Source organism: Thunnus maccoyii, chromosome 1 (genome assembly GCF_910596095.1).
Source record: "Thunnus maccoyii chromosome 1, fThuMac1.1, whole genome shotgun sequence".
NCBI classification, from domain to species: Eukaryota; Metazoa; Chordata; class Actinopteri; order Scombriformes; family Scombridae; genus Thunnus; species Thunnus maccoyii.
In genome coordinates, this window is record NC_056533.1 from 16,680,612 (window position 1) to 16,707,996 (window position 27,385).

The 27,385-nt window shown below is 38.4% G+C and overlaps 1 protein-coding gene across 1 annotated transcript in view; it reads right to left on the bottom strand.

The window, feature by feature from the left end:
• Positions 1-598: 598 nt before the first annotated feature.
• The window catches only part of smyd3 (SET and MYND domain containing 3), a 90,632-nt gene continuing 63,845 nt past the window's right edge, over positions 599-27,385 (bottom strand). The window contains exons 6-12 of the mRNA XM_042414688.1: positions 23,091-23,158; positions 16,071-16,173; positions 15,335-15,445; positions 12,654-12,741; positions 12,003-12,177; positions 1,766-1,874; positions 599-1,360 (exon numbers count right to left, since the gene is read on the bottom strand). Of these exons, the coding sequence (XP_042270622.1) occupies positions 1,244-1,360; positions 1,766-1,874; positions 12,003-12,177; positions 12,654-12,741; positions 15,335-15,445; positions 16,071-16,173; positions 23,091-23,158 (771 nt within the window). The 3' untranslated portion in view covers positions 599-1,243. The remainder of the gene's footprint in view (positions 1,361-1,765; positions 1,875-12,002; positions 12,178-12,653; positions 12,742-15,334; positions 15,446-16,070; positions 16,174-23,090; positions 23,159-27,385) is intronic.

Genomic DNA, 27,385 nt, shown 5'->3' on the forward strand with positions numbered 1-27,385 from the left:
GAATATTGTATGTTCTCTTTTTTATTTATTTATTAAAACAAATTATTTTTATTTTCAAGGAGGTTCTGCTGTTGATATTCTACAGCAGGGTTGTAATTTCATATGAAATATCTTTCAATCATGACGAGGAGCCCGAGTTGTCATTTTCAACAAAACTTAAAGTGCCCTGTGGAGTTTTCTCGTAAACAAACAAAAGTTATTTTCACATTCAGTCCCTCATCAAAACGCATCGTGTGTATCCTTGAAGTGTGTTTAAATGATGCAGGTGGCTTTGTTGGTGGGTGTTACTTCAGGTACTGCTGGGAAAATGAAACGATCCAGGAAGTCCAGTTTGAGTGACAAAGCCAGTAAATGCTGCAGTTTATAATACTCAAGGTTTTACAATGGAAAAGCGGCAACTGTTTTATTTTTGGTGACGACAATCACAAGATTTATGTTACAAATGTGTGCTTGCATGTATATGACTGGCAAACACAGCGAGTGTCAGGATGATGTCACATTGAATTGCAGCAAAAGTTGAGCCAGGTTCAATGTTTTTGCTGGATGACCCTGCATCTTTAGATTTTTCTTTTTTTGTCAGAGCCCCCGCTGTGTCAACTGACTGGCTTCATTCAAATGAATGAGAGAATTGTGTTTGTGCTTAAGAATTCACTTATGAAACATTTGAAAGGTCTTGAAGCTTGAAAATATTTTTCTTAAATGTTGCAAATCATTCAATCAATCATTATTCACATCCATGTTTACTAACTTGCAGTCCTCTTCTTCAGTGATTTGCTGTATATTGGTGCTTTACCACCACCTGTAGATCAGTAGTGTGAAACAGTAGCATCACCTGCGTGTACGTGCACCCTCATGTGTGTGCATGAAACAAACAAAACAGGGACCCACTCAGTAAAAAACTGCTCCATAACGCTACTAGAGGTCAAAAACTCCACACTGTACCTTTAAGTAACGTCATTAGCATTTTACAAAATGAAAAACTGTCACCAAGGTGAATTTTAATCAAACAATTCCATACTGATATGTGAGAAAATGACAAAACTGATCAGTTAAAATGTACAGTAGATAAAATGTATTTCTCTCCAATGTTTGTTTGTATTACAAACTCTACAAACTTGACTTTACATTTACTCACTTGAAAATCTGATGAATATACACTGACTACAGCAGAAAGTCAGAAAGTAAAATCAGTCCATTGAGTTATATAAAAAAGGTCCAGCTGCAGTTCTTTTGTTTCTGTGTTTTAGTGTCTGCTGGATGATTGTTGATCCATCTCAGCGCGACATTCCTCCATCTTCATCAATAGTTCAGCAATCAAGGAGTGATCATCACCATGAGTGAGCTTCATAATTTCATAGGCCTGGGAATGGAGAAAGAAACAAATACTTGAAGACTGTATTAGATGTTGTTCCTGCTGTTGCTGTCAAATGAAAATATCTTTGTAGAGCAGCACACAACATACATATGTGGTACTGTATTCTTGTTGAAAGAAACTAAGATGAAGCAGCACAAAATCTAGTAGAAATTATTTTAATGTAACTTTCATTTTCACTTCTATATACAGTGAGTGGATTAGATAATATGCTAAAACCTGTGTGATTAGCTAAATACTTTTATTATTTGTTTTTGAGGGCTTGTTGCCACCATGTCTCAGACCTCAGCAACTAACATGGAGAGCAAAAAGTTATAACTGATGGAAATGATGGAAATGTATCAAAATAAGACCATTGCTGTACAAAGTAGATCAACTTTTCATCCCACACACCTGTCTGAATGTGTCAAAAGCATCCTTGATGCGTTCCAGGTAATGCTGCAGCTTTCCAACTCTCATCAGCTGGACTCCATGGACCGGATGGGGATCAGGGTAGTATTGTCTTTAGAGGGAAGAGACAAAGAAACAGGGTTTTGGGGAAGATCATGTAATTAAACTTTGCAATTTTAAGTTGGGCTGCCATGAACAATTATTCTGATTATGGGTTAATATGCCATTTTTTGATCTAAAAAGGTCAAAAAATAGTGAAAAAATGTCCATCACAGTTCCTGGAACCAGAGAATGGTTGGAATTTTTGTTTGAAAAAGGACTTAAATGAATAATCAGTTATCAAAATGGTTGCTGATTATTTTTTGTCAACTTATTAATTGATTAATTAACTGGTCTTTTAAGCTCTAGTTTTAATTTTTACACAATTCTCTATCGATCTATTAATTCAAATCCCCTGTCAGCTCATAATCCTGCAGTGCTCCCCTCAAGATAGATACCCCTAGGACACAAACATAAGCCCTCTGCAAGTTCACAAAAAACATGTAGACTGGTTGTGAAAACTCCTTGATCCAGAGTTACACGACCAGGAGAGAATCTGCATTACAGATTCCTGAATCCTGAATATGAGATTCAACAATCGTCCTGAATCTCCTTTCTAACACCTTGGCAGAATCTCTCCCAGGGAAGCTGAGCAGTGTGAGACTCAAATAATTAGATCACACATTTGAAATCATTAAGGATGGGAACCACCACAGACACTGTCCCTGAACTCCACACTACATTAAATGACAAGATGACATTTTGAAATGAAATGGGATTGGCAGTTATTCTGGGGGGCTGTAAGGAAACAATCTGACTGAATGATTTGAAATCATGCAGGCTATACTAGAGTTACATTTGACCTCATGCAAGAACCACTTGTACAAACAGATCTGTCCTTAAGTGGTACGTAGGAGTGATCAATTTTCTCATTCTTATGTAACTATCGTACAAAATTTATGAGTGGTCCAGACCTGTTGAACAAGTCATTAACAGACAGTCTGCCTTCCTCCACAGGGCAAAGAAACTAATTTGACCAGAATCATAATGCTTTCATCTGAATTAATTTGAATTTTGTTAAAATATGATATGGAAATGAAGTGAAATAAAATATATAACTAGAAAAACAAGCAAAGTTTAGACAGTCTGGTGAATCTGACTTGGAACACTTGTATGAGAAAGGCTCACAGAAAAGATTTAGGATAACAATACAAAAATGTTCTTGCATGAGACCCAATGTCTTGCATATATTTCTTGGTATATTTGAACAGCTTCCATGCTGCCATAAAAAGCTAGTTAAAGCAAGTAATGTATTATATGATAAAGACTGATCAAGTTCACTTGTAAATGGAAGTGCACACTGGAAGTGGCGACACTGATACAGTTAACCATCCACTTTGGCCTGTCAGTTTGATGTTCGTCACTCTAATGCCTGAAGCAAACCACTGACATTGAGGACACAGACTTCAGACAACAAGTCATCTGTTTGAAATGGACCACAAGGACAAATACAATTTGCATACAGACACATACAAAGACACATACACACGAAATGCTTAATGTACATCAGTGGCGGCTGGTGACTCAAAAAATTGGGGAGGATAGGAGGAAAACCAACATGAAATCTTAGAACAAACTGCATCAAACTATATCATTGTCCCACCTGATGAAATCGGAGGGGTGGAGGGCAATTTTATATGCCAATAAAACAATTTGCTTGAGTGGTGAAAAGGCTGCTTCTTTAAAGACATTTAGCATATACATATTGTCTCTAAACAAAGAAGAGCTCATTTTAGCCACGGAGTGGATCAAATGTGTCACTTTACCAACAAAGTGAAATTCAAATTTATAGTATTGTTCTTTGTGACAACAAATTTATGTTCTCATCAAAAACAGACAACATATCACATGATTTACATGTGTTTCCTATATATTTTCTTAGTATACAGAAATATATAAAGTAGCACACAGCTTATAATGTGATACAGGTTCATATCAGTGCTGAATACAAGAAAGATTGAACACTAAAAATATTCACAGATCTAAAAGTGTTGGTTCACATCAGAAAGTATTAATGCATGTATAAAATACATGACTTACACACTCTGATCTATGTGCACGACATACAAAATATAGTCTACAAAGCTGACATGTTAACACTAGGGGTGTTAATATGAACACAAAACTCACAATTCGGATTGTATCACGGATTTGAGTCACGGATCAGATAATTATTAGGATCAGCGAAAAAAAAGGGGGGTGACAAATAAAACTTTGTTTTCCATTTATTCTGTAACATGCTTACAGCCAGTAACAGCAAGGAACTTTTGCCCATGGTCTTAAATGAAAACAACATTTAAGATGTCCAATGTTTAAATAAAATAAAATATATAAAATATCCAATGCTCAGTTATTGCAATATGAGGCATGAAACCTTCCTCTTTTAAACAGTGAATGAAACAGCTTCTGTCCACATCATCAAAACTTGATGATAACAAACATTCACCGCTAACGTCAGTTAGCAGCTAGATGCTAATAAGCTGCTCAGCTGCAGCACATTAAACAGCAGGTAAACATAACTCAAATGTCACATCGGACCTGTTAGATGCTGGTTTGATCGTTGCTCTTCAAAATCCCTGTTAACGTTAGCGACATGCTGTCTGTCCATGACTTGTACTTACAGCAGTTTGTTTACTTTGTCTTAAATGAGACATTAAATTTTGCAGTTAATCTGCAGTTCATATGCCCGCCGAACCGTGGGGGGCGATCCGTATGGATCACGGATCAACTACGATCAGTTACACCACTAGTTAACACTTGTTATTCTAGTTACTTTAAGCTTATTACTCAATATATGACTCAGCTTAAAAACGAACTAAAGAAACTGTCAGAAGCAAGCAGCCAGACCTCCTGCACTCATTCACTAATCACACATCAACAAGTGACTGAACAACCACTCAATTAAAAACAATGAATGAGTGAGTCCAGACAGCTCACTGTAACTTCAACAAGCAAACTAACGTTACCCACAGCACATTATATGAACTCTGCTGCATTCTTGTTAAGGAGATAAATTCACACAACAGCCACACAGAGACATTTAACCATCAGAGATGAAATTAGCGACCAAAGAGACAGAGAGAGAGAAGCTGTATCTGACTGTTATCTGACATCTTCTTCTTTCTATCATGGAGATGAAGTGTTCATGTCATAACGTCCATTTGTGACTGTTGGCCATCTTGTTTGTTAGTTAACAGAACTTAGTGGCTGCTGGTTAACCAGTATGATATCATTAGCAACAATGACAAACAAGCTAACTCTCCTGGTTGTTTCTCCGGTTGTTTCTCTCTCCAGCCTCCCCGGCAGCGACCTGCTGCTGCTGCGCTGCCCAGTCCAGATAATTTCTCCCATTAGCTTAACAACAGTCCTTAACAGTCCTTCCATGGATGTATAAAGAGTCCTTCAGGCTGTTACAACAAGCCAGCTGTTGCATTGGCTAACGCAAGGAGCTATCTACTGCTGCTACTCTGCCTTACAGTGGAGAGAATTAAAGATGAAATCTGGAAACTATCATTGGACCAACTCAATGTCAATATTGCATTCTGGTTGTTGATTGCTAAGGGAGGACAGCCTCCCTTGGAACGTCATTTTCCGTGTCATGGCCAATCACAGATTAGCATGAAAAAAAATGAAATACATTGAGTCCAATGTAGGAGATTCTGCCCTGCGGAACACAGCAGGCACCCGTCCTCCTCTGTCCCCCACTCCCCCTCCACCAATTGCCCCCCCACCACTTCACACACTGCTCTTTCTCCTCCCGCCCTGCAGGTGTTGCTGTTGAAGCATTTTAAACAGAATTTCAGTAATGGATTTTTTCCAAAGAAGAGAGAAAAAATACTTTATAAATAATACTGAGATTTGTAATGGTTTATTTCAACCAAATATTCTTTTTTATATTTTGATCTCCCTTTTGCCTCTCAAAAAATAGAGGAGGATCAACCTCCTCTGCCTCTATGGACCAGCCTCCACTGATGTACATACTCATGCTCCATGCATTCACACAAATGCATTCAGACAAGCATATATATGGTGTCCATGTGTATTTATGTATCAAAATACTGCAAATATACACATATGCATATACATATGTGCACTATTAGCACTCAGTGTCTCTCTTTTCCTACAAGCTAATCTTCCCAAGACAGAAGCGGACACAGACAGAGTAAGCGTCGCTTCTTTTGATGCCATGGCTTTGATTAGTGATGGGTGTATCCATGGTGACAGAGCCAGAGTTGATCAGCCTGATCAATCATTTTGACATTAAGAGACTCCTACCACCCCTCCTACAGCACACGCGTGCACGCGCGCACACACACGCGCAGACACAACACTGGCAAATATATTCTGTTATTGAATTAGTCAAAAACGGAAATAATTCTGTGATAAATGAATTTGTGGTGCTTGTGCATTTATGAATTAATGCTTAATGACCTTATTAAATACATACATCCCACATACTGTATCTGTGTACACACATGCTTTAAAGAGGCAGTTCACACACACACGCGCACGCACACAAAGAACTGGGACAATCCTAGTCCTATGATGATAAATACACACCCGGGAGTTTTAGGAAGCAGCTTTGTTGTTGGTAAACACTGCAGTTCTCAAAACGCCCATTTACCCGACTCTACTTGTCGTTTATTCTCTTTTCCTCTCCACCTGTCTCCTCTAATCTTTTCCTATTTCATATCTTCTTTGCTCTGCTCCTACCTGTTTATATTTGTGCTTTTTGCGCCACTGGCTGCAGGGATTAAAGTCGGTGATGTCGGTCGGCTGGTTCCTTCTCCTCCATTCATTCCTCCCATCCACTCTACAACTCATAAGTCCTCCCTTCTATTTCCCACTCTCTCCTCCAACCTTCTCCTGTCTTGATTATACATACTAAATGATATTTTTAATTTCATATAACCACTGTAAAGCTGCATTAAAAGGCTCACCGACCAAGCAAATTGAGATATCAACTCTTTTCCATTTCCACTCTTGCATGGCATTAAATTGTCTCGTCTAGATCATTCTCTCTTGCTCTTACACACACACACACACACACACAAAGAGCTGTAAACACAGACACGTGAATCTCACATGTGCACCAGTGTTTATGAGCATTCAAACACACTAATATGAGGTCAATTTGAACCCATTTCACCCTACGATATATAACTTGCTGTAATTGCCAGATTTCACTTCTCTCCAGAGTAAACAGACCAGAATCAATACGCTCCCAATTCAATCAAATGTAAATAGAAACTGCACTGCATTTGCTATTAACAGAGTATTAATCTTAATCATTTCTTCATGGACTGAAACATCACAACTTTTACTCAGGCTGAAAGTTTTTTCACACTTTGATTTAAAAGGAAAAACTGTTTTTCTGAACCTTTTGAAATCAAAGTTAATTAACTTGTAGTGGCCACAGCCAGTGCAATTTAAAACTCAACTGCTTCTTTGATAATTTACACTTGCAATGCTAATAGCCCAGTGGTTCATACCTTCAAGCCAAACTAAACTACTAACTGACAAACCAACCAATTAAAGAGGTGGTCCCTGATCCTGTTAAAATTGAATCATTAAATAGGAAGTTCAAACACTAAACCAACAACATTAGTCCTCCATGAATAATAACAAGTTACAATATTGATTTAATTACCAAGCCAGTGATTCAAGCAGCCATGACATGCAAATACACATGCACATCAAGACCAAATTCCAATTATATTTCCTCTTTGCATATATAGAACCACACAGCAATTAAAATAATTTCATTAACTTGCTGTCTCCTGAATTCCCCGCTCCTTTTTTTCCACGGGAGAGTAAATTGAAGAGAAATACGTTCTTATCGTATGCAGCTAGTTAGAAAGCCATAGCTCTCGGCTATGAGTAAGAGAGGGGGCAAGAGGGAGAAATTAATAGTTGTGGAAAAGTGTAGCATTTTCAGGCAAATGCAGTGGAACTAATGAGGCTCTTGTTTGGAACAAAAGATCCACGGCCTGCTGTTTGTGGGAGGAAAGCATGGATTATTTTACTAAGTAGAAAACAGAGGAAGGAGAACGCAAACATAGAGGAAAGATTAGCCGTATTCACCTAAACTGTATTTTGTTTTCTGTCTTCTGAGCTGTGAGCAGGTCCACCAAAAAATGATGTTCCCTTCTCGAATTTTCTATTCTAATGATTCAATAGTAAAACAAATCTATTATTTCAAAAGAGAAAATGCAAAAATTTGAGAAAAGTGTGTAAATATGGTTCTTTTCTTTCCTAATTTTCTCTCCTAATTTGCTGATAATCTTAGGGGGGGTCGCAAAACTTCTAATCTACACTGATATACTTAATACAATGTGAAATAGTAGATATTAAAATCCAAACATAAGCAGATAAAACTCCACTGACTACAGCTGACACCTCTGTGGCATCCAGACACAAAATTTCACAAACTAAGAAAAATCTGCCCTTACATTGTTCGTCAGTTTGTGGTTCACCAAGCATTACAGGTGTTATTTCATGACATGTTGGTGATTATTATTTTATATACTTTCTTCCCCTCAACTCGTCTTCTTCAACTTTGGCCATTGATTTGCCAGAAATACTTTTGTCTTCGCCAGAGAAAACAGTGCTGTAATGGTTTCAAAAAACTTCAAAAATTTCATCAGCTACCACCGAAAGATTCACAAAGACTGACAACGTGGGTGCACTTCACTGGTGTACCGAGGCCATTGTTGACGCCGAAATCTTATGCAACAGATTTTCCCTATAAAACAGTTTTTTTACTGCACCACATTGCATCTAGAGAGAAAAGTCCTTGTTGTTTTATTCTGAGAGACAAACAAAAATACTGTTTATCAATAATGCTGTACATTACTCTCTACTGTTGCTACCCTGGAAATTTCAATGGGATGTCACATATCTATGTTTGGACAGCTGCCTCCAAAAATATGAAGAAAAAAACAAGACTGAACAACAAAACACATCTAGAAATGTAGGATATATATATTAAAATAGCTGTTTTTACACTGTTGGAATGTTTCAGGGTGGAGATTTACTTAATGTGTGCAAGCAGTCACTTGTTGATACAGCTTTGTGTGCATATTTTCATGAATAAATGAATGCACAAGCCTTCATGTATTCATGTATTCGTATGTATTCGTATGTGTGTGTGTGTGTGTGTGTGTGTGTGTGTGAGCATGTCTGTGGCAGTGAAATATTTTCCGTGTGGAGACATTCAATAAGCCTGGCATGTACAGCCAGCAGCAGGTGTGCATTATACGAACACAGGCGCAGGGCAAAACCCCTCCCTATACATCCCAAACTGAACAGAGAAACTGAAAAAAGACCTGCAGAGAGAGTAAAAGAAGAAAGGAATACAGAATGAGGGAAGGACAGGAGAAAGGGAGAGATAGAGAACTCCTGCAGCTATCTTTCTTCCCTGCCATCTGAAGAGCCCAGAGGAAGATAGGAGATGAATATTGAAGATCCTCCTCCCACTCTTAACTCTGCCTCTCTCTCGCTCTCCCTCTCACTTGTTTCTCCTGAATGCTTTTCTCTTTAATTCGCTTTCTTTCATTGGTGCCTTCCCTCCTTCTCAAGCTGATGCTCTGTGTCTGTGCTCTGGTCCTCTTTTGCTCAATTTTCTGCAGTTTTCATTTCACTTCCTTCACTTGTATCTTCCCTCCTTCTCTCCTCTTGTCTTTATCAGGTTATTGACCACAATTCACCCCACACTCCCCTTCCCTTCTCTATTTCTTCATCCATCTCCCGCTTACTTGCACTCTCTCACTTCCATCTAAAGCTAACCCCACTAAAATCCCCACAATCATCCCTCACTGTGGGTTTTGCCTCCATTTTCTTGAAGCCCATTTTTCTCTGTTTCTTTCAACTGACACCAATCTCTCCATCCCTTTCTTCTAATCACCATTTTTCTTTTTCTGCTGCTCTGTGTCTGGTTATTTATTGATAAGCTGTATTACGGTTTCTTTCTTGTGGATATGTTGTTCTGTGTGTGTGTGTGTGTGTGTGTGTGTATGAGCCCAGTTATGCCACTGGAGCTCTGCCCTTCACACAAGATCAATTAGTCTCACACACACAAAAGTCAGTGGGGAATAATGTTGAGTTTGAGTGATGGAAAGTGAAACGCACTGCAGGAGGAGGTAAGGGTGTGTGAGGATTAGAGATATTAAACTAGAAGAAAAGTAGAGTTTTGATGCAATTCATTGTAATCTGATATGTAGACTTCAGGACTTTAGATTTATTTATAAATCTACTATCTGTATTTGATTCACTAATCTTTGCACTTCTATTAGAAGTGCATTTATTGAGAAATTTTGTCTGCTTATTACAGGTGCTTTTGTGTTCTCCCTTTCTTCTCTTTGTCTGTTCACACATTTTTTTCTTCCTCTTTGTCTGACTTTCTCTGATGGCCCTGCAAATTCTTCCTTTCCTCTTGTCTCGTTTTATATATCTGCTCACTTCACTTTCACCTTCTTGTTTGATTTCTCCTCTCCATTGTTCCTTTCTTGTTAACCTATAGTCTAATATTCTACTTTTAAATAGAAAATAATTTAGTTGCCAACTCACTCAGGCAAAATAAACAAAGGTATTTGGCTAGAAGATTTGCACATATTTAGGTAGCAAGCTGGCTACAGAACAAAGCACCATTTAAACATTATGTTTTCCACATTACTCAATGGATTATATTTCAGATTTTCTGTAGTTACTTGAGTTTCCTGTATTTGCAGCGCATTTCTGTATGCCATGTACATTATGTGCCAACTTGGTGAATCTGTTTCTCATTTCCTTAAGTTGTAGTGTGTTGAGCTCTCACAGGCTACGTTCACATTAAAGGCCTTAATGCTCAATTTCGATGTTTTAGTCAGATCCAATTTTTTTTTTGTTGATGGTTGTCATTCATGTTAGTAAGTGACATGTCTCCAGCTCCGGTTTGAACACCGTTGAGGTCCTAAAACTGCCATGCATGCCCAGATTTAACTGAAATGTGAGTTGCTTGCGTGCAAGAATAACAACAATAACGTAATTTGTGCAACAGTCAAATCATAAACATGGATGACATGGTTGTGATAGCATACATGTCCAGAATTATTTGTTGTGGAGTTCAGCAGACAATACAGATAACAAGGATGAGGATGAGAACGAGAAGGAAACATGTTTATGGTCCACCTACCCAGGAGTCTCTACTTATTTGCCTGATTAGACCTCTTCTGGGGACTGTGTAGGCTTCTACAGCCTGTACTTGACTGACATCTATATGACCCGCTGTTTAGTTTTGTTTCACCCATTAAAGGTTACGCCTTTACCATTCTTATTGGTTCATGAAGTTGAAGCATGAAACATGAGGCATGGTGACCTCACATAATTACAACATGCTTCGCCCACTTTGAACCTGTGCACATGCTTAATTAGCCAGAACAAGTGAAAACACCTGTGTGAGTGTGCAGCACCTTTAGCAAACCAACCCTGAGCTTTATTAGGAGCTTTATTGCTCCTGGGCAGGAATAATAGAGGGAAATCCTTGTCTCCTTTATCAGGCCAAAGAGTCAGATCTAGTGCATTGAGAAATCTCCTCAGTGTTGAGCCTTTCGACACTCAATCTCAAAAACAAAAAAGCATCCGTTTTAAGTGATCTTGAGATTACTGTGATATACCCAAGTAACTTGAATCTCCACACATAATCTGTCTGAGACTCTCCCTCATTTTCAATGTTATAAATGGGGGAGAGTTTTCAGTGTTTCAGTGTTGCCTGGTGCAAAATACTGTCTTGAGGACTTGTGATGAAGGCATCAGGATTGGGTAGCAACCCAAATCTTTGAAGTATTAACTTTGAAGTAATAATTTGCGCTGGTAAAGAATTATTTGAGTCTGGCTCAACTAAAAGGAGTTGCACATCAAATGCACTTTGGATGAGTTACTCTTGTCCGTTTCTTCACATTGCTTTTCATACTGAATTCAAGGAGGAGAGTCACTAAATCCCAGTGCATATCCATGTTTAAAGGCGGAGGAAGTTTTTCCCCTTTAATCTTAGCACATAAAAGTCATCAATCAGTGAAACTTACATGTTTGTAGTTTTCCCCATATGACAATGTCCGCCCTAAGCCACACACACATAGACACACACACACACACACAGACACACCTGTATGCTGGAAGTGTCTTCTCCCCGTATCCTACAGCTTCCTCCCAGTGTCCCAGCTGAATGGAGGCATCTACAGCCATGTCTGTCATCCTGAGCTTGTACAGATTTTCTTCAGGCATGTCACCACCAACAGTTGATAACAGATGTCTACAACTCTCTAATAGTGCTTGCCAATCTGGAAGCTCATTTAAGGAAGAGCAACATTTATATTGGATGCCCAAAAAAATGTAAAAATTAAAGTTGCACACTTGTATCTCTTGAGGGAAATTATCATTACTAAATTATCTATGAAGAGAACTTTGTATTTATTTGTTAGTATCATTTTGTTTAAAGGCTCATCTATTCATTTATCATATTGGCTTGATATATATATACTTAATCAGTTAATAAACCACCCAAACACACTACATTCAATATGGCACCCTCAGTTCTCATTATTTCAGTGCGGTCAGCAAGGTTAAATGCCATCCATCAAGACCTGATGACACTCAAAGTCATCAGTGTTTAACATTTCTATCAGTTACAACACCATCACAGTGAACTGTGGGCAGTGGAGAAGCCTTGACCGATTTACAAGGAATCATGATCCTATGATGGGTGCTGAGTGCTTAGTGTCCACTGGCTGTAGTGGATTTTGGAGGTAAAGGATACCCGACTCTGCTCTCAGTCCTTCCAGTTTGGGTAAAGCCTCCTTCAACAGGAGCCATGTTGCTTCTTCACCTGACAGCATGAGTCTGTCCTGGAAAACAGAGGAGAATGCATTCATGTCCCAAACAAACACACTCATGTACATGGCCTATATACACTGGCATACATAGCACCATTCTGAGGCGTGGATGAAGGGAGCTTTAAAAGCGCATAGGACATAGCAAATTTATGAAAATTCTACTGTGAATACCCAAGTGTTAAAAGTTCCTGCCTTCTCTTTGTATGTCTAATCCCAGCTGACTGATAGCTGAGGGCAACCATCAATATTAAAGCACTAACTTTCTGCTGCGTGTGTGAGAGCATGCCTTTGTGTGACAGTTTTACAAAGTATTGCTGTGTAGGTGTTGCTTAAGCAGTGATTTAAAACATTTCCCATCATGCACTGTGTTTGAAGTGTCCTTAATTGCAACCTTGTCTGGCTAGGAAGGAGAGGGTGCTAAAAAAAGAGTTAAAGGGAAAGAAACAGATGACCAAGAAAGAGACAAAGAAAGAAGGGAGGGGGAAACATGGCAATGGTTGGTCTATGGGTAATAAAATAGTAAAACAGGATTTCATGGTATATATACACACAGTAGTACACAAACAGAGTACAAAAATGCAAACAAAAATCATCATGCAATAAGAGGAGTTAATAAACATTGCTAAACACCTACAGCCATGCTAGTAGCTCTGTGAGGCTGTACTTAGGCACAGTTAAATGCCAACATCAGCATGCTAACATGCTCATAGTTACAATGGTAACATGCCACTACAAAGAAGAGGTGAGTTTGTGAGAAATTACTCTAGCAGGCAATTGGTTGTAAACCAAAGTATTGGGCAAACTGAAAATTTGACCTGATGATGCTCCTAGAGCAAAAGTCAGAGGATCATCAAAGTCATTTGAATTAATCTACAAAGTACCTTGAATATCTGTAGCGAATTTCACAGCAATCATCTGATAATTGTCAAGATATTTCACTCTGAAGCACCAATGTCGACCAGCCAGTGGCACTAGAGGAAAGTCGGGGATCACCAAAGTCATAACTAAGTAATTACCATTAAAACCATGTGTTTTGTTGTCATGTGCATCTTAACACATGCAAAGACACACATCTATACGCTGAAAGAAAAAAAGCAAACAAAAAACAACAGCACAGAAATGCCATCCCCCAGGTTTGATGTCAACAGTCATCTGTCACCATGACAACTTTGGGTCACAACCCAGCAGCCTGCCGTCATCATCAGAAGATTAAAGAGAGAGAGGGAAAAATGCGTTTGTTGCATGCAGAACAAAGGTGGATTGAATAAAATGAATGCCATTGTCCCAGAGAATCAACTGTGCGCTCACTCTTACCTTATCTCAAACACACACAGAGGCACACAAAAGATATTTTTAAGTGTGGTTGTGGTTGAGTGAGACTAAAGTGTCTTATATACAGCATACGGAGAACAAAGGTAGAAAAGAAGCAGATAGGTTAAGAGAAGCAAAAGAGAGAGAGAAATGAAAACATACGGATTGAGACAGAGACAGACACCGGAACACAAGGATGGAGTGGATTAAGATGGATGGAAAAGAAAACTGCCGGTGAAAGACAAGATAATTTTTCTCATTTTTCAGTAGGTGGTCAGAGAGGGAGACGAGGGCAACGAGCGAGAGAGAGAGAAAGAGAGAGAGTGAGAAAGGTATGGAGAGGTGGAGCGTGACAGAGTGACAGAGGAAGGCGGCAGGAGATAAGACAATAAGACAGAATGTGAGAGTGAAGGAGGAAAAGGAGGAGAAGACAGGAAAGGGTATGATGTAAAATGTTCTGCACCGATACACTGTCCAAACAGCATGGCAGAAGTGTGTGTGTGAGTGTATGCATGTGTGTGTTTGAACTCCTGGTCTTGCTAGAAACACAAGTTTTACACCTTTGGAGGGAAATTGTGGTTAGGTTTAGGTTAGGGAATGAGAATTGTGAGAATGGCCTTAATGTGAAGGCAACAATAGCTAAGTTTACATGCACACCCATGATCAAATCATAATGTCTTTAATGCAGTAATATATGAGAATGAGTAAGATATGTGAAGTACTCCCCAACCTGGATCCATTATTGAAGGACATTTTAGCCATTTAAACCACTCTAGAGGAATTTCTATTGGAGTTTTTCATGTTGCAATATACCTGCGTGCAATCTAACTACTTGACTGCACATGCCACAGATGTTTCTCTGTTGGTACTCCTCAGTGTCACTTTCACCATTTCATCACTTAAAAAAGACTCTCAACAAAGTTCCTGTCTGTGCTGTAAGTGGTGCTAACAGATATTTTTCAAATGTTGCATCCATTTCTGCAAAAAATACTTTGTACTGTAACTGTACATGCTCTGCAACAAAGTCACAACTGTTAACCACAGCAGCATAAAGAGAACAAAAAGATCCGGTATGATGTTCAATACTTAAAGGAAACTCAGATATTGTAATATAATTTGGGGTGTCATCGGAAAATGACTGGACTGCGGTCAATAGCAACATCTCTATCATTATGGTCATGTAAACTTAGCCAGAGACAGTTGTGTGTTTGTGAATGAATGACAGTTGTGTAGATGGTCAAAACCCTGAAATTTCAGCGATGACTGTGGTAGGGTAATTTGTTGTGTGTCTTACTGTGTCTTGAGAGTCACATCGCTGGCAGTGGCAGGTGAAATGGTACTGGTCCTCCAGCTGTCTCTGTCGATCCTCAGTCAATGACAACGTCTCTATGTAACTTATAGTTAGCTGGACACAGAGACAACAGTTTGGTTTAAGATGTCTTTTTGTACATTTATTTATTTATTGTTGATTTAGCCTTTGTGTTATATTACAGATTTTAGTGAAATGCATTTAATTTGGAAATTAAATTCTGTAAATTCAGTGCAGAAGATACTGTAACGGTACAGTGTGAGTGTATTTGCTGTATGTGTGTGTCTTAGTCCAGATGGCATGGATGCATCTCATTACACAGTCAGGAGGGATAGTGAAGTATGGAAAATGAAAGAAGACACTGCCAAGTTAGGAGTTGTCATTATGCTTGTGTTGCAGTGATCTGATGAATTCTTTAATCAAGTTGATCGTAGTTCCATTACCATGTCTTATTACTTGTGCAATAAAATTCACAGGAAATTATATTAGTGATGATACATCCATAGTAGACATACACTAGTTCTTAGTTTCAGATTATTTATGATTTGAAACTGCCTCAGGCGTTGGCTTCTCCATCAATAAACGTTCAATAAAAATTCTTCATTAAAGGACATGGACATAAAAGCAGAGGCAACGTCACAGTCGATAAAATAAAAACAGTCATTCTCCATGTTGTTAATGTTGTGAAGGCGCAGTGTTTTTTTTTTTAATCTGCTCATACCTCCTCTTCAGGGTTGATATCCCGAACAGCTCTGAGCCGTAGTTTTGTTCCTTCAAACACCATCACACAGTTTGGCCTACAGTCATGGTTTAGCAGAGATAAACTGGAAGAGAGCAAATAAGATGATGAGGGACAAGAGGGAGAGATGGCACCAGAGGGTGGGAGGAGGAATGAGTGAAGGCAAATTGAAACAGAGGAGAAGAAACAGAGTAGTGGAGGGGGGAAGAGAAGATGAATGAAGCAAAAACAAAAGGGTAAAGAGAGAAAAGAAACAGACAGCAGGACGGAGAGAAAGGGGGAAATGAGGAGAAAACAAAGGAAAATGAATGTATCTGTGATTAAATGTCTAACTTTCAAACCCTTCCTGGCAAATCTGATGTGTGTGTGTGTGTGTGTGTGTGTGTGTGTGTTTCTAAACCATGCAGACTGGCAGCTCTTTCTCTTTAAAAACACAGTGTTAATCCTTAATCATAGTACATCTGCAGCACACTAAATAAGCGGAACAGAGACAGAGAGCGCTTGATAACACATGATAATACAATGAGAACCGCATCCTGCTGAGTCACAGATGCATGTCCAACAGTTTTGGGACCCATTGAGACCCAGGTTGACTGAAATGATCATTTGTGCCAACATATTTATGGAAGAGAAAACACATGTTAAGTGACATATCTCCCTCAAGATTTCCATCGATCTATCAGATAGTTTAGTGTGACGGCTGTGGGATATTGAGTGTCTTTTACCCCTGTATCCAAGGTGCTGTTAAGGGGTTAAATATCATCTGGCAACGTGACTCATAACTTGAATCCTGCACAAGACTAAGAGCTCAAAGGAAGCAAACACATACAAATACAGATAATTCCCTGCACAGTGTGACAAAATGAGCGCTCTGCCTCTGCCATAACAAATGTCACTATTCATTTCTCTCAGTCTGTCAATCTCACATAAACACACACACACACACACACACACACACACACACACACGCGCGCACACACACACACATCAAGAAAAGATGGGTACTCCACTTCTGTCACAACAAAGGCTTTTGACTCATTTTCCAAATTTGTAACTCAAGCTGTCCTCTTACTCAGCCACAAGCACACTTTTTTCTGACAACAGTGTCGGCATCAATCATCACCACTGATCCAAAAACTATAAACTATGTCTTCAGACAATATTATTGTGACGTATACAGTAACAACAAGGAAAAAACTCAGCAGAAATAGAACATTTTCTAGATGGCATCATATTATCCTCACTAACAAAAGACCAGACCAGCAGATATTTTAGATGCTCCATTAACATCCACAGAATCTGAAAAGGCACTAAAAACAATGTCAAACAGTAAAGTCACTGGACTAGATGGATTCCCCACTGAGTTTTATTAACACTTTTGGCAAACACTATCATCACTATTCACCAGAATGGCAGACAAGATAACCCCCCCACCCCCCAAAAAACAAAAACAAATCCATCCCCTATGATATAACCACAGCACCTATCTCAGTTCTGCTTAAAACAAATAAGGAACCAGCTCACTGCACGAGTTACAGGCCCATTTCCTTATTAAACACTGATATCAAAATCACCAGCAAAGCACTAGCAACCTGAATGAGATCAGTTATCTCATCCCTAATTCACTCAGATCAAACAGGATTTATTAAAGGCAGACATTCATCAAATGATACACACTGTCTTTTCAACCTGAAGGGCAGCAATCATAACAAACTAATCTCACAAAACTTTACACTCCACAGAAGCACCAGACAAGGATGTCCACTCTTACCTTCACTATTTGCACTCTTTATCAAAACATTTGCAGCAGCAATACGCCAAAACAATAATATCACAGGCATCCGCACCAATAAGATAATACATAAAATCAGACTATATGCAGACGATGTACTCCTGTTCCTACAAAATCCAAATAAATCAATCAAAGAACTTATCAAAATCATCAATACATACTTCAACATCTCTGATTGTACAATAAACTGGAATAACCCATCATCCTACCAATACATGGAGATAGCTCTCATGCTTCATAACAAATCCCCCACCTACCACTTACTACTGAAAACATCACATATTTAGGTATAAAATTCTCCCCCAAGCTGTCAGAGTTGTTACACCTTAGCTTCACCCCACTAATAAAAACAATACAAGACAACTTAAATCGATGGATGACATTGCCACTATCCATTATAGGACGTATTGCCACAATAAAGATGATGGTATTACCAAGAATCAGTTACTTCACAATGATCCCAACCAAACCCACAGCAAAATGGTTCAACACACTAGACACACTAATAACAACATTTTATTGGAAAAACAAAAAACCCAGAATAAAATTAACCATATTACAATCAGAACATCAAGGAGGCCTAGAAGCACCAAATGTCCAACACTACTACTTAACAAATCAATTGCAATACCTTATAAAATGGATCTACGCAACCCATCACCACGACCCATGGCTTGATATAGAACAAACCAAATGCCAAGACATAGCAATTACAGACCTACCCTTCCTCAGTGACACAACCAAACATCACAACTGCTCCAAAAACACTGCAATCGCCACAACTTTGACAGCTTGGTATAAAGTCAATAAAATAAAATAAAAAAAAAAACACTTCAATGTCACCTACTGCACAAACACCCATTCAGACTTCACTGCAAATTAGTCACCTCTAATAGGCACTAAATGGAAAGAAAAAGGGACATACATTACACATCTCCATCACATTTTTGACCATAACACCTCGTTAACATTCCAACAGCTAATTGACATATATGGCATTGAGAAACAACAATACTTACAATACATCCAATTAAAACATTCAATCAAGGCAAAAACGGATATCTCTAGCACACACCTGGAACAACTACCACTATAGGAAAGCATCAATAAAATTGTATTTGCATCTTCCACTGACTCTACCAATGCACCTCATATTCCAATAAATGACCACACTGATAACCACTTCTGAAATAAAATCTGTAATAACATCTTCAGCATGTCTAGACATTCTAACGTAAGGCTAATATAATACAAGATCATTCACATTCACATATGCACTCATTGTACACTCAACACAACTGACGACTACCTCCATGCACTCTGGCTCTGTCCACTGTTACAACATTTTTGGGAAGTAACCACCACACTATCCCTGTTCCTCGGCTGTAGCATTCCCTTATCCTATTCCATATCCACGCTTGCAATCTGGATATACTCATCACATGTTCAACACAAATCATAATATTCCTATTTGTAGCCCCAAGTATCATCAAGAAAACAATAGAACTAAACTGGAAGAGTAGGAAAAAAAAATCAACATTTCACAATGGTTGGATCTCCTAACAACACAGATATCAATGGAACAACAATCAGCTTTACAAAAAAGAACAACTTGAACAATTAAATAAAATATATTCAACAACAATCAGACCTATTCTGCTGTCGGTGAGCTAATGCCACAACACAAGAAAAGAAAAAAAAAAAAGTATGTGTATGTGGGAATGTGTGTGTATGTATGAACAGAAAGAATTGATAATACTAAACCAAACCAATCCTACAAAACTTGACTGAAATGCATCCAAACCCAAACAGATCACACCCTCCACTTATTTATTTTATTTCTTTGAATTATTTTTCTGTTTTGTTTTGTTTACTGCCTGCTGTTACCTTTCTCTGTCCTTTTATGATTTGTAGACCAATATCATCTCTTATCTTTGTGTTTGTTAGGATGTCCATATTGTCTATATATGCATGCATTAATTGGTGATCTGTGAGGGAGATTTAATGGGAGAGAGGCAGGTCTGTTCAGATTTTGGTTTTACTGACTAAATATACACCTACCTAAAGAGTAGTAGTGCACTGAATTCATAAATATTTTAATGAATGATGTCCTTGACTGACAGTCCTGTAAACATACACTGAGTGGCCAGTTCATTAGAGAAACTAAATATTAGAAACAACTCTAAATGAACTAACCACAAACCACAGCCTCCATATAGTTGATTCAACACCTTTTTAAAACAGTTTGAACAAAAACTGAGCATCATAACCTTCATCAGGGCAGGATTTATTGAAGGCTGTTGTATCATTAAGCAACTGAGCGTATTAACCTTATAAGTGTTTTATTATGTTTAGCCTACACCTCATAAAGAATAAAAGCATGTAACTCATCAGCAACGAAATAGTGCCAGTTTACAAAGGTGGTTTTCATATATTGTGAAGTCCTCATGTGCATCTTTCCAGTGCTGAGGTTGTGAGTGTATGTGTTGATATTGTGATTTAAAAAACAAAAACAAAACTATTTTACCTCCCTGACCAATAAAAAGACATTTAATGTCACTGCATATATGGCTGGGAAAAAAATACTCAAGAGGTTTGTCTCTATTTATGACCCCCTCCATTACAGCTCCTCTCATTTATCATATTCATAGAGCAAAACAATGGCTGCAAGAGATAAAGACTGTGCGTGTGTGTGTGTGTGTGTGTGTGTGTGTGTGTGTGTGTGTGTGTGTGTGTGAGCCTTTGTAAAACCATCCGTCACCCCCTGGCTTTGTTCTACGGTGGAGAAGTTGCAGGTTGAATATCGACTACAAATCAAGCCCGGCAAACGAAGCTTTTATCTGATGGAGAGTGGCTCATTAGCATACTAATTAGATTAATTAACTAAACCACATCTCGCATCAACAATATCTCTGCTCGCACTGACTGAAACCAACTGTTGCTGAGCTAAGAGAGTGAAATATCACATGGGTGTGAGAGTAAAGACAATGCAAAACTTTTAATTAAAAGTTAAATACATCCTTTCTTACTGTCATCTATCTTTATTTCTAAGTGAGATTCTCTGTGTGTCTCACGCTTGTTTCGTCTCTTAAAAGGCATCCAAATGAAAACTGAATGCTTTGCAAAGCTTTTATGTGAACTTGAATAACAAGTTGAATGGGGATCACCTGTGTGCAGTCAAGTTGTGACCAGTAACTTAAATACATCTGATACAGAAAGGGTTGTTTCTGTTGATCAGTTGATTACAATCATGTCTTCTGTGATTCAATGATGTAAAACAAGAAAACATGAAAACATTCTAAAGGGGTTAAAACATTTTATAGCTGCTAGATAAAGCTATTTTTAAAGCAGAATAACACTTAATTTGAGCAATTTAATGTTATTTCTATGGTCTGGGACAACAATTGAGACCAAATCCCTATAATTTTTCAAAATTATTCTCAAAAGTACTCTTTCAAACTCATCATTTTGACAGCTTCACAGGTTTGATTGTTATTTTCCTAGTTAAAGAAAAGCACAAACATTTTCATGTTTAATAAAAAATAATAGTAGAAACAGGCTGCTATGTGTCAAAGCCAATAGACCTTTTTCACAAAAGACATTTTGACATGTCAAAAGAGGAAAAACACAGGTGCAAATAAAAAAATGAATGATGGTTGAATTCCATTTACAGTAGCTGCTTCAGTTTCAGGTTCCTAGTATTGTGCCTGCTGGCTCACTGTCACCCTGTCATGACTTACTGGGACACTTTAATAGAACAGAGCCATTAATGTTATTAGTAACACCTGTGCTTTTCCTACAATGACAAGTCAATATGTCTGCTGTGAAAAAGGCCTGTACTGCTTTCAGTTTATGCCAAAGACTTTTTAAACAAATGACAAGACCTCAGAGTTTCACAGCACCAACATGTGACAGTCTCCTATGGAACTGAGACTAATGAAACTCTTTTAGTTGAAAGAGACAAACACTCTTGCTGCCGAACACCTTTGAGTTGTGTACAATGCAAATACATCTCCAGGGTCTTTGTATCATATTGTTAGCTCATCTGTTCTTCCTGTTTTCATTTCACTGCATCTCTGAGAGGATTTGGTTGTGGCTACAGATGGGTTTAACCTCCTCTGACATGATATGAAGTTCATAGTTGCGGCGGATTACAACAAGTGAACAAAGGTCTGTTATCAAACCAGCTGTGAATCGTTTTGCTCCTGATAAAGAGCTCCAAGGACGGGATTTAATATCCCTCATACTTTCAATGAGCTAATCAGCAGAGGCCAAGAGAAAACGATAGAGGGAGGGATGAGCTTACCGGAGACAGAGAGGAGAATGAGAAAGTCAGAAAAATAGAAAAACAGTTTTTGACACACAGCAGAGAGAGGCAAATGAATAAAGAGTGATGGGGTGAACAGAGGTGTAGCCTCACCAGTGTAATCCCTCTTTCTTCAGCAAACCCGTGGTTGCTAGGCAACCCAAAATATGAATAGGCAGGGGCACCATCCTGCGAACAGGCCCATCATTTATGGATGAGTTACAACACAAATCACACACACACACACTGACACAGTCGCACATGGTTTGGCTAAGCTTTGGTAAAGCCACTGTGACCATCTGACATCTCAACACCGGCCAGATAAACTGGCTGGGATACCTGCTGTGTGCGTGTGTGTGTGAGTGTGTAGCAACACTAACAACATGTGCAACGACAGGCCAAATCCCACCCTGTTCAACCAGGACTCAATACAGGGATTACAGTACATAGCCCCTTACTGTGTGTGTGTGTGTGTTTCAATCTCGCTTGCCAGACCACAATCACATATCAGTTGGAGTCAAACCTCATATTCCACCATGTGCTCTCCATTTTCTCTTACCCCCGTCTTCCCCAAACAGCGTTATAATATTCTGTCAACATTCATTTTCAAGTTTTCCCTTCACAATAAAAAAATCACTTCCTCTCTTCCTTCCTTGTACTTCAAAGAACTGTCAGGAAAAAAGCGAGGGGAGCTGCGAGGGCTTTGAACGTGAGCGGGCAAGGGATGGGTGGGGTTGGTTGGGTTGTGGTGATCTGTCAGGTAACTACATTTAAATTTTGTGGCATTTTTATTGTATAAGTGAGAGATAGAGGTGCCATCTAAAAAACATTATAAGCTAAATTGAAAGTAATAAATCTTTTTGAATATGTATGCTGTGTGTGAATGTGTGTGTGTGTGTGTTACCTAGGATACAGCCCAACTCCGATCTCTTGCAGCTCTCCGTCACTGATGGTGAAACAGTTAGATGTCACCTAAAGGAGAGAAAGAGGGTGAAAAGTTGAGATGAGGGAGAATTTATTTGCTGAATTGCTTCAGGGAACCAACAGTACCTTTCATCACATGTTCTGAACATTTTTACATATCTTTGGCACCTGCAAAGCCCTGCTGGCACATCGAAGAAACATGACATGTTTTGAGATGAAGGCGCTTTTGAGCGTGTAAAACTATCATCTTCTTATTTTTGAGACAGGAAAATTCTTTCTTTCAAAGATAATAAAGATTTTTTGAAAAAGAAAAGGCCTGAGCATGTTTTTTAAAAAAAAAAAAAATCTTTCAATGATACAACATTTAATTTTTAATAGCACAAGTGAAATATTTCCTCAAGGTCCTGTGAGATGAATGAGTAAATGTTTAAAGACAGTATTCATCAACAGCTATACAGAAGAAAGAAATACACCCAGTAATATCTTTGGAACAGAGCTGGTATGAAACCAATTTACCACCCTCAATATGACAGATATATGAGATGAATGGGAGTGACTCCTTGCTACAACTCTAGTGCATTTTAAAGGATGTGAGGAAGAATTTGCAGCCAAATATTTCCTGAGCACCATTTTAAACATAGCGCTGTAGATTGTAATGCTTATTGCTGTTTAGATGAGGTAAAGGCATAAACTTCATTTCAAATTCTATAAGAAACTACATGATTTGTTTTCTATTACACAGTATAAAGTGAAGACTGCTACGTTTTAGAGCAGTTACACTGTAAATGACAAATAATGTTAAGAATGAAGATTTGTGTATGAAGTAGCAACACTAAGAAGCCTTCAGGGTTTGTTTGGTTTTTTAGCAATGCTGGCTGCGTGGCTCGAAGGATGGCAATGTTGCCAGAACAGAACAGAAATTCATGATCACCAAAACATAAATTCTAATGACTTTAGTGATCCGCTCGTCTTTCATCTAGCAAGTCAAAGTCTTCATTTGTCTAACACTTTGGTCGACAAAATACTTGTAAAACTAAAGAAATTCCTATCAGCCTCGGCTGTGCTTTATATTTAGTGCCAATTAGCAAATGTTAGCATTCCAACATGCTAACCTAAGATGGTAAACATGGTAAACATTATAGCTGCTACACATCGGCATGTTAACATTGTCATTGTGAGCATGTTAGCATGCCGATGTTACCATCACAGAGCTGCTAGGATCTTAATCTTATATTTTTGGCCTCTACAATTCAGTGATTACTTCCCAGAAATAAAAGTTTCTGTTCCAGCCACAAATATCTTTGCACTTGCATTAACAAATTTTTTGAACACTTGGGGGCAGCAGAAACAAGTTGTAAACACAAGACTGACATATAATCAACTTTTAAGTAGATGTAGCAAACTTTTTCGCATTAGCATTTTAGCATTTACACTTCCAGCAGTTACAGAACAACATCACCATTCATTTGGAGTTGTGTCTTTCTTTTTTTTCCTCTGAAAACAGCTGCTTGCTGCTGCTGAAAATGACGCCATGAGAGGGGTGAGAATGAACCAAAACAATAAAGTTGCAGCTGGACAGCTAAACAATGAGCTGAAACTTGCTATAAAGCTCCATAAAGCCAAGCTGCAGAGTCTGGTGATAATTCTCAGTAGGTTCATCACTATGAGCAACGCCCTTCACATTACACATTGTTATTTAATACATTGTTACTATAAAACATGTTTATTATAACTGCTTTAAGCAAGCAAACAAATGAAGTATTGAAAAACACGAATGTATCCAAATCTTTACACTCTGTTTGAAACATATGCAAGCAAATCCAACCTAACACTTGTTTATAAATCACATCACAAAATCTCACAAACTATCCAGTCTTATCCTCAGAGAGCACACACTGGATTGAGCCAAATAATCTTCTTTCCAACATCTACAAGGCACAACTAGAACTATACTCACATGGTTATCATAAATCTACATAAACACTGTACGAGCTGTAACACTTGTGTGTATAAACCTACCACAATGCATCAGGGTGGTCTGCATGATTTAAAGGACACATTTCAGAAATGAATTAATGAAAGAGCCAAAGCTTTTAGAGAAAAGAGGAGAGATTTCAAACGAGAGGGTGAGACTTGGTTTGCCTCTTTCAACTAACAGAAATAGCACAGAGATGGTTTGAATAAGGAAATGCCTGATGAAGTTGTTTAAGAGAGTGAGACAGAGAGATGATAAAAGGGAAAACAGCAATAAACACACTAAACAATAAAAAAAAGTTATCAAAGAAGTTACAGATATCTGACTGTCTTCAATCTGTCAATTACAGAGCTAGTGATGGTAAACAAGTGTGTTTGTGTGTGTGATGGGTTGCTGGTTTTTTTCTGTCCCATGCAGAACGTAGATAAATAATTGTAACTTTAGGAACATTCGTATTCAGACTGTCAGATAAAATTGTAGGGAGAAGCATGCAGACAGGGAGGGGCGGGGGAATAAGATTTATAGTGAACCACAGACAGATGTTCCCCATCCCACTGATATTCACACCAGAACCAGGACTCATCAAAATGAATCTGCAGTTGTAATGAACACCATTAGAGTCGGGCCTCATGGGAAATGAGGTTTTTTATGCAACTTAAACACCACAAAGCCAACAGGAGTGAAAGTGATTACACCAGAATACACTAACACACACACACAAACATAAAAATACACAAAATCTTTGCCAAAATCTCCCACTTTAACACAAACACACACAAATCTTCCTTCGTCATCTCACACATACACTTACACTTCATTGTTATTCAGTCGCTTTCACAGACATCCATCACCTGTGCCATAAAACATGCATTAAAGTGGGGGGAGACAGATACATCATATACTAATAGAATAACAGTTAAGTGTTTTCATGTGATGTTTATGAAGTAGGTGTCACCACTAGAGGAAACACACAGATGGTTAGAAATTTGGCCAAAATGGTTTTTTTTTACTGAGAGTAATACAATAAATTGAACAATTTGTTGATCCACAGAAAATTAATCTGCAACTATGTTGGTCATCAATAGATCGTTTCAGGCATTTTTCAAGCAAAAAAACGGTTTTCAGTTTCTAAAATGTGAGGATTTGCTGCTTTTCTTCATCATACTGCATATAATGAACTGAATATCTTTGGGATTTGGACTGTTGGTCAGAAATTAAGATTGGCATTTTTTTTCAAATTTTTTGTGACATTTCATGAAAAAAACATAATTATTCAAGAAAATAATCTGTAAATTAATCAATAAGGAAAATAATAATTAGTTGCAGCCCTAGAATTAATATATGGTAAATGCTTTGATATGCAATGCTTTTTATATATTAACACTGTATGTATGGTGTTTTGTTGTATGTGTGTTGCACGCCCCCAACACACACATACCCCCTTCATGCAGGAGATAACTAAACGTGCAGTGGACACATTGATATGAGCCTGCAGTCACAGGTTAATCTGTGTATAACCACTTAAACACTTGAGTGTGGAACTGCAATTCCAACACATAACTGCTAAATCACAGAAATACACACAATCAGGTAGCAAATAAAGTGAAGAGGAGGGTCAAGAAACCTTGCTGGACCACAAGCATCGACCTTTTCAGATCAACTGGCATTCAGAAAGAGTGCACAAGTGGCTGAGTGAGAGAGAGCAAAGAGTACTACGACTGAAACTTCAATTAATTTAAATTTCCTTTGCCCATATCGTACATTGGTCTCCTTTATAAAGCTTTGAGTCTCCCACAGTTTTCACCTTATTAGGAAAAGGCAGCATGGGTTAGTGGCAGCAGGGATAAAGGGACGGTCATGCAGAGAAAACAGAAAGGATGGTTCTGAGAGGAGGGAGGGGGGTGATGAAGTGAAGTGAAAATTTAAACAAACAGGGCACTCAGCTGGGCATAGATCTCTCTCTGTCACACACACACACACACACACACACATACACTAACTCTCTCTCAGGGGATGAGAATCACTCTAGCAGAACATCCACATCTGCAGAGCCGGCTGGTAAACGCCTTTGGCATCCCTCACACTCACATACTCACACACATACATATATAAGGAGGCCTCCCTGCTTTACACAAATGGTACACAAAATAGTTTCTATAGTTATATGTATAGAATAGTTTCTATCTGACTCCCACACCTTCATCTGACCCCCTTCATCTCTCCCTGTCTGGATCAAAGTAAAGTAACAGTAACAATCCTTCTACAGAGGTAGCAGCTCTCATCACTGTACTGTACAACAT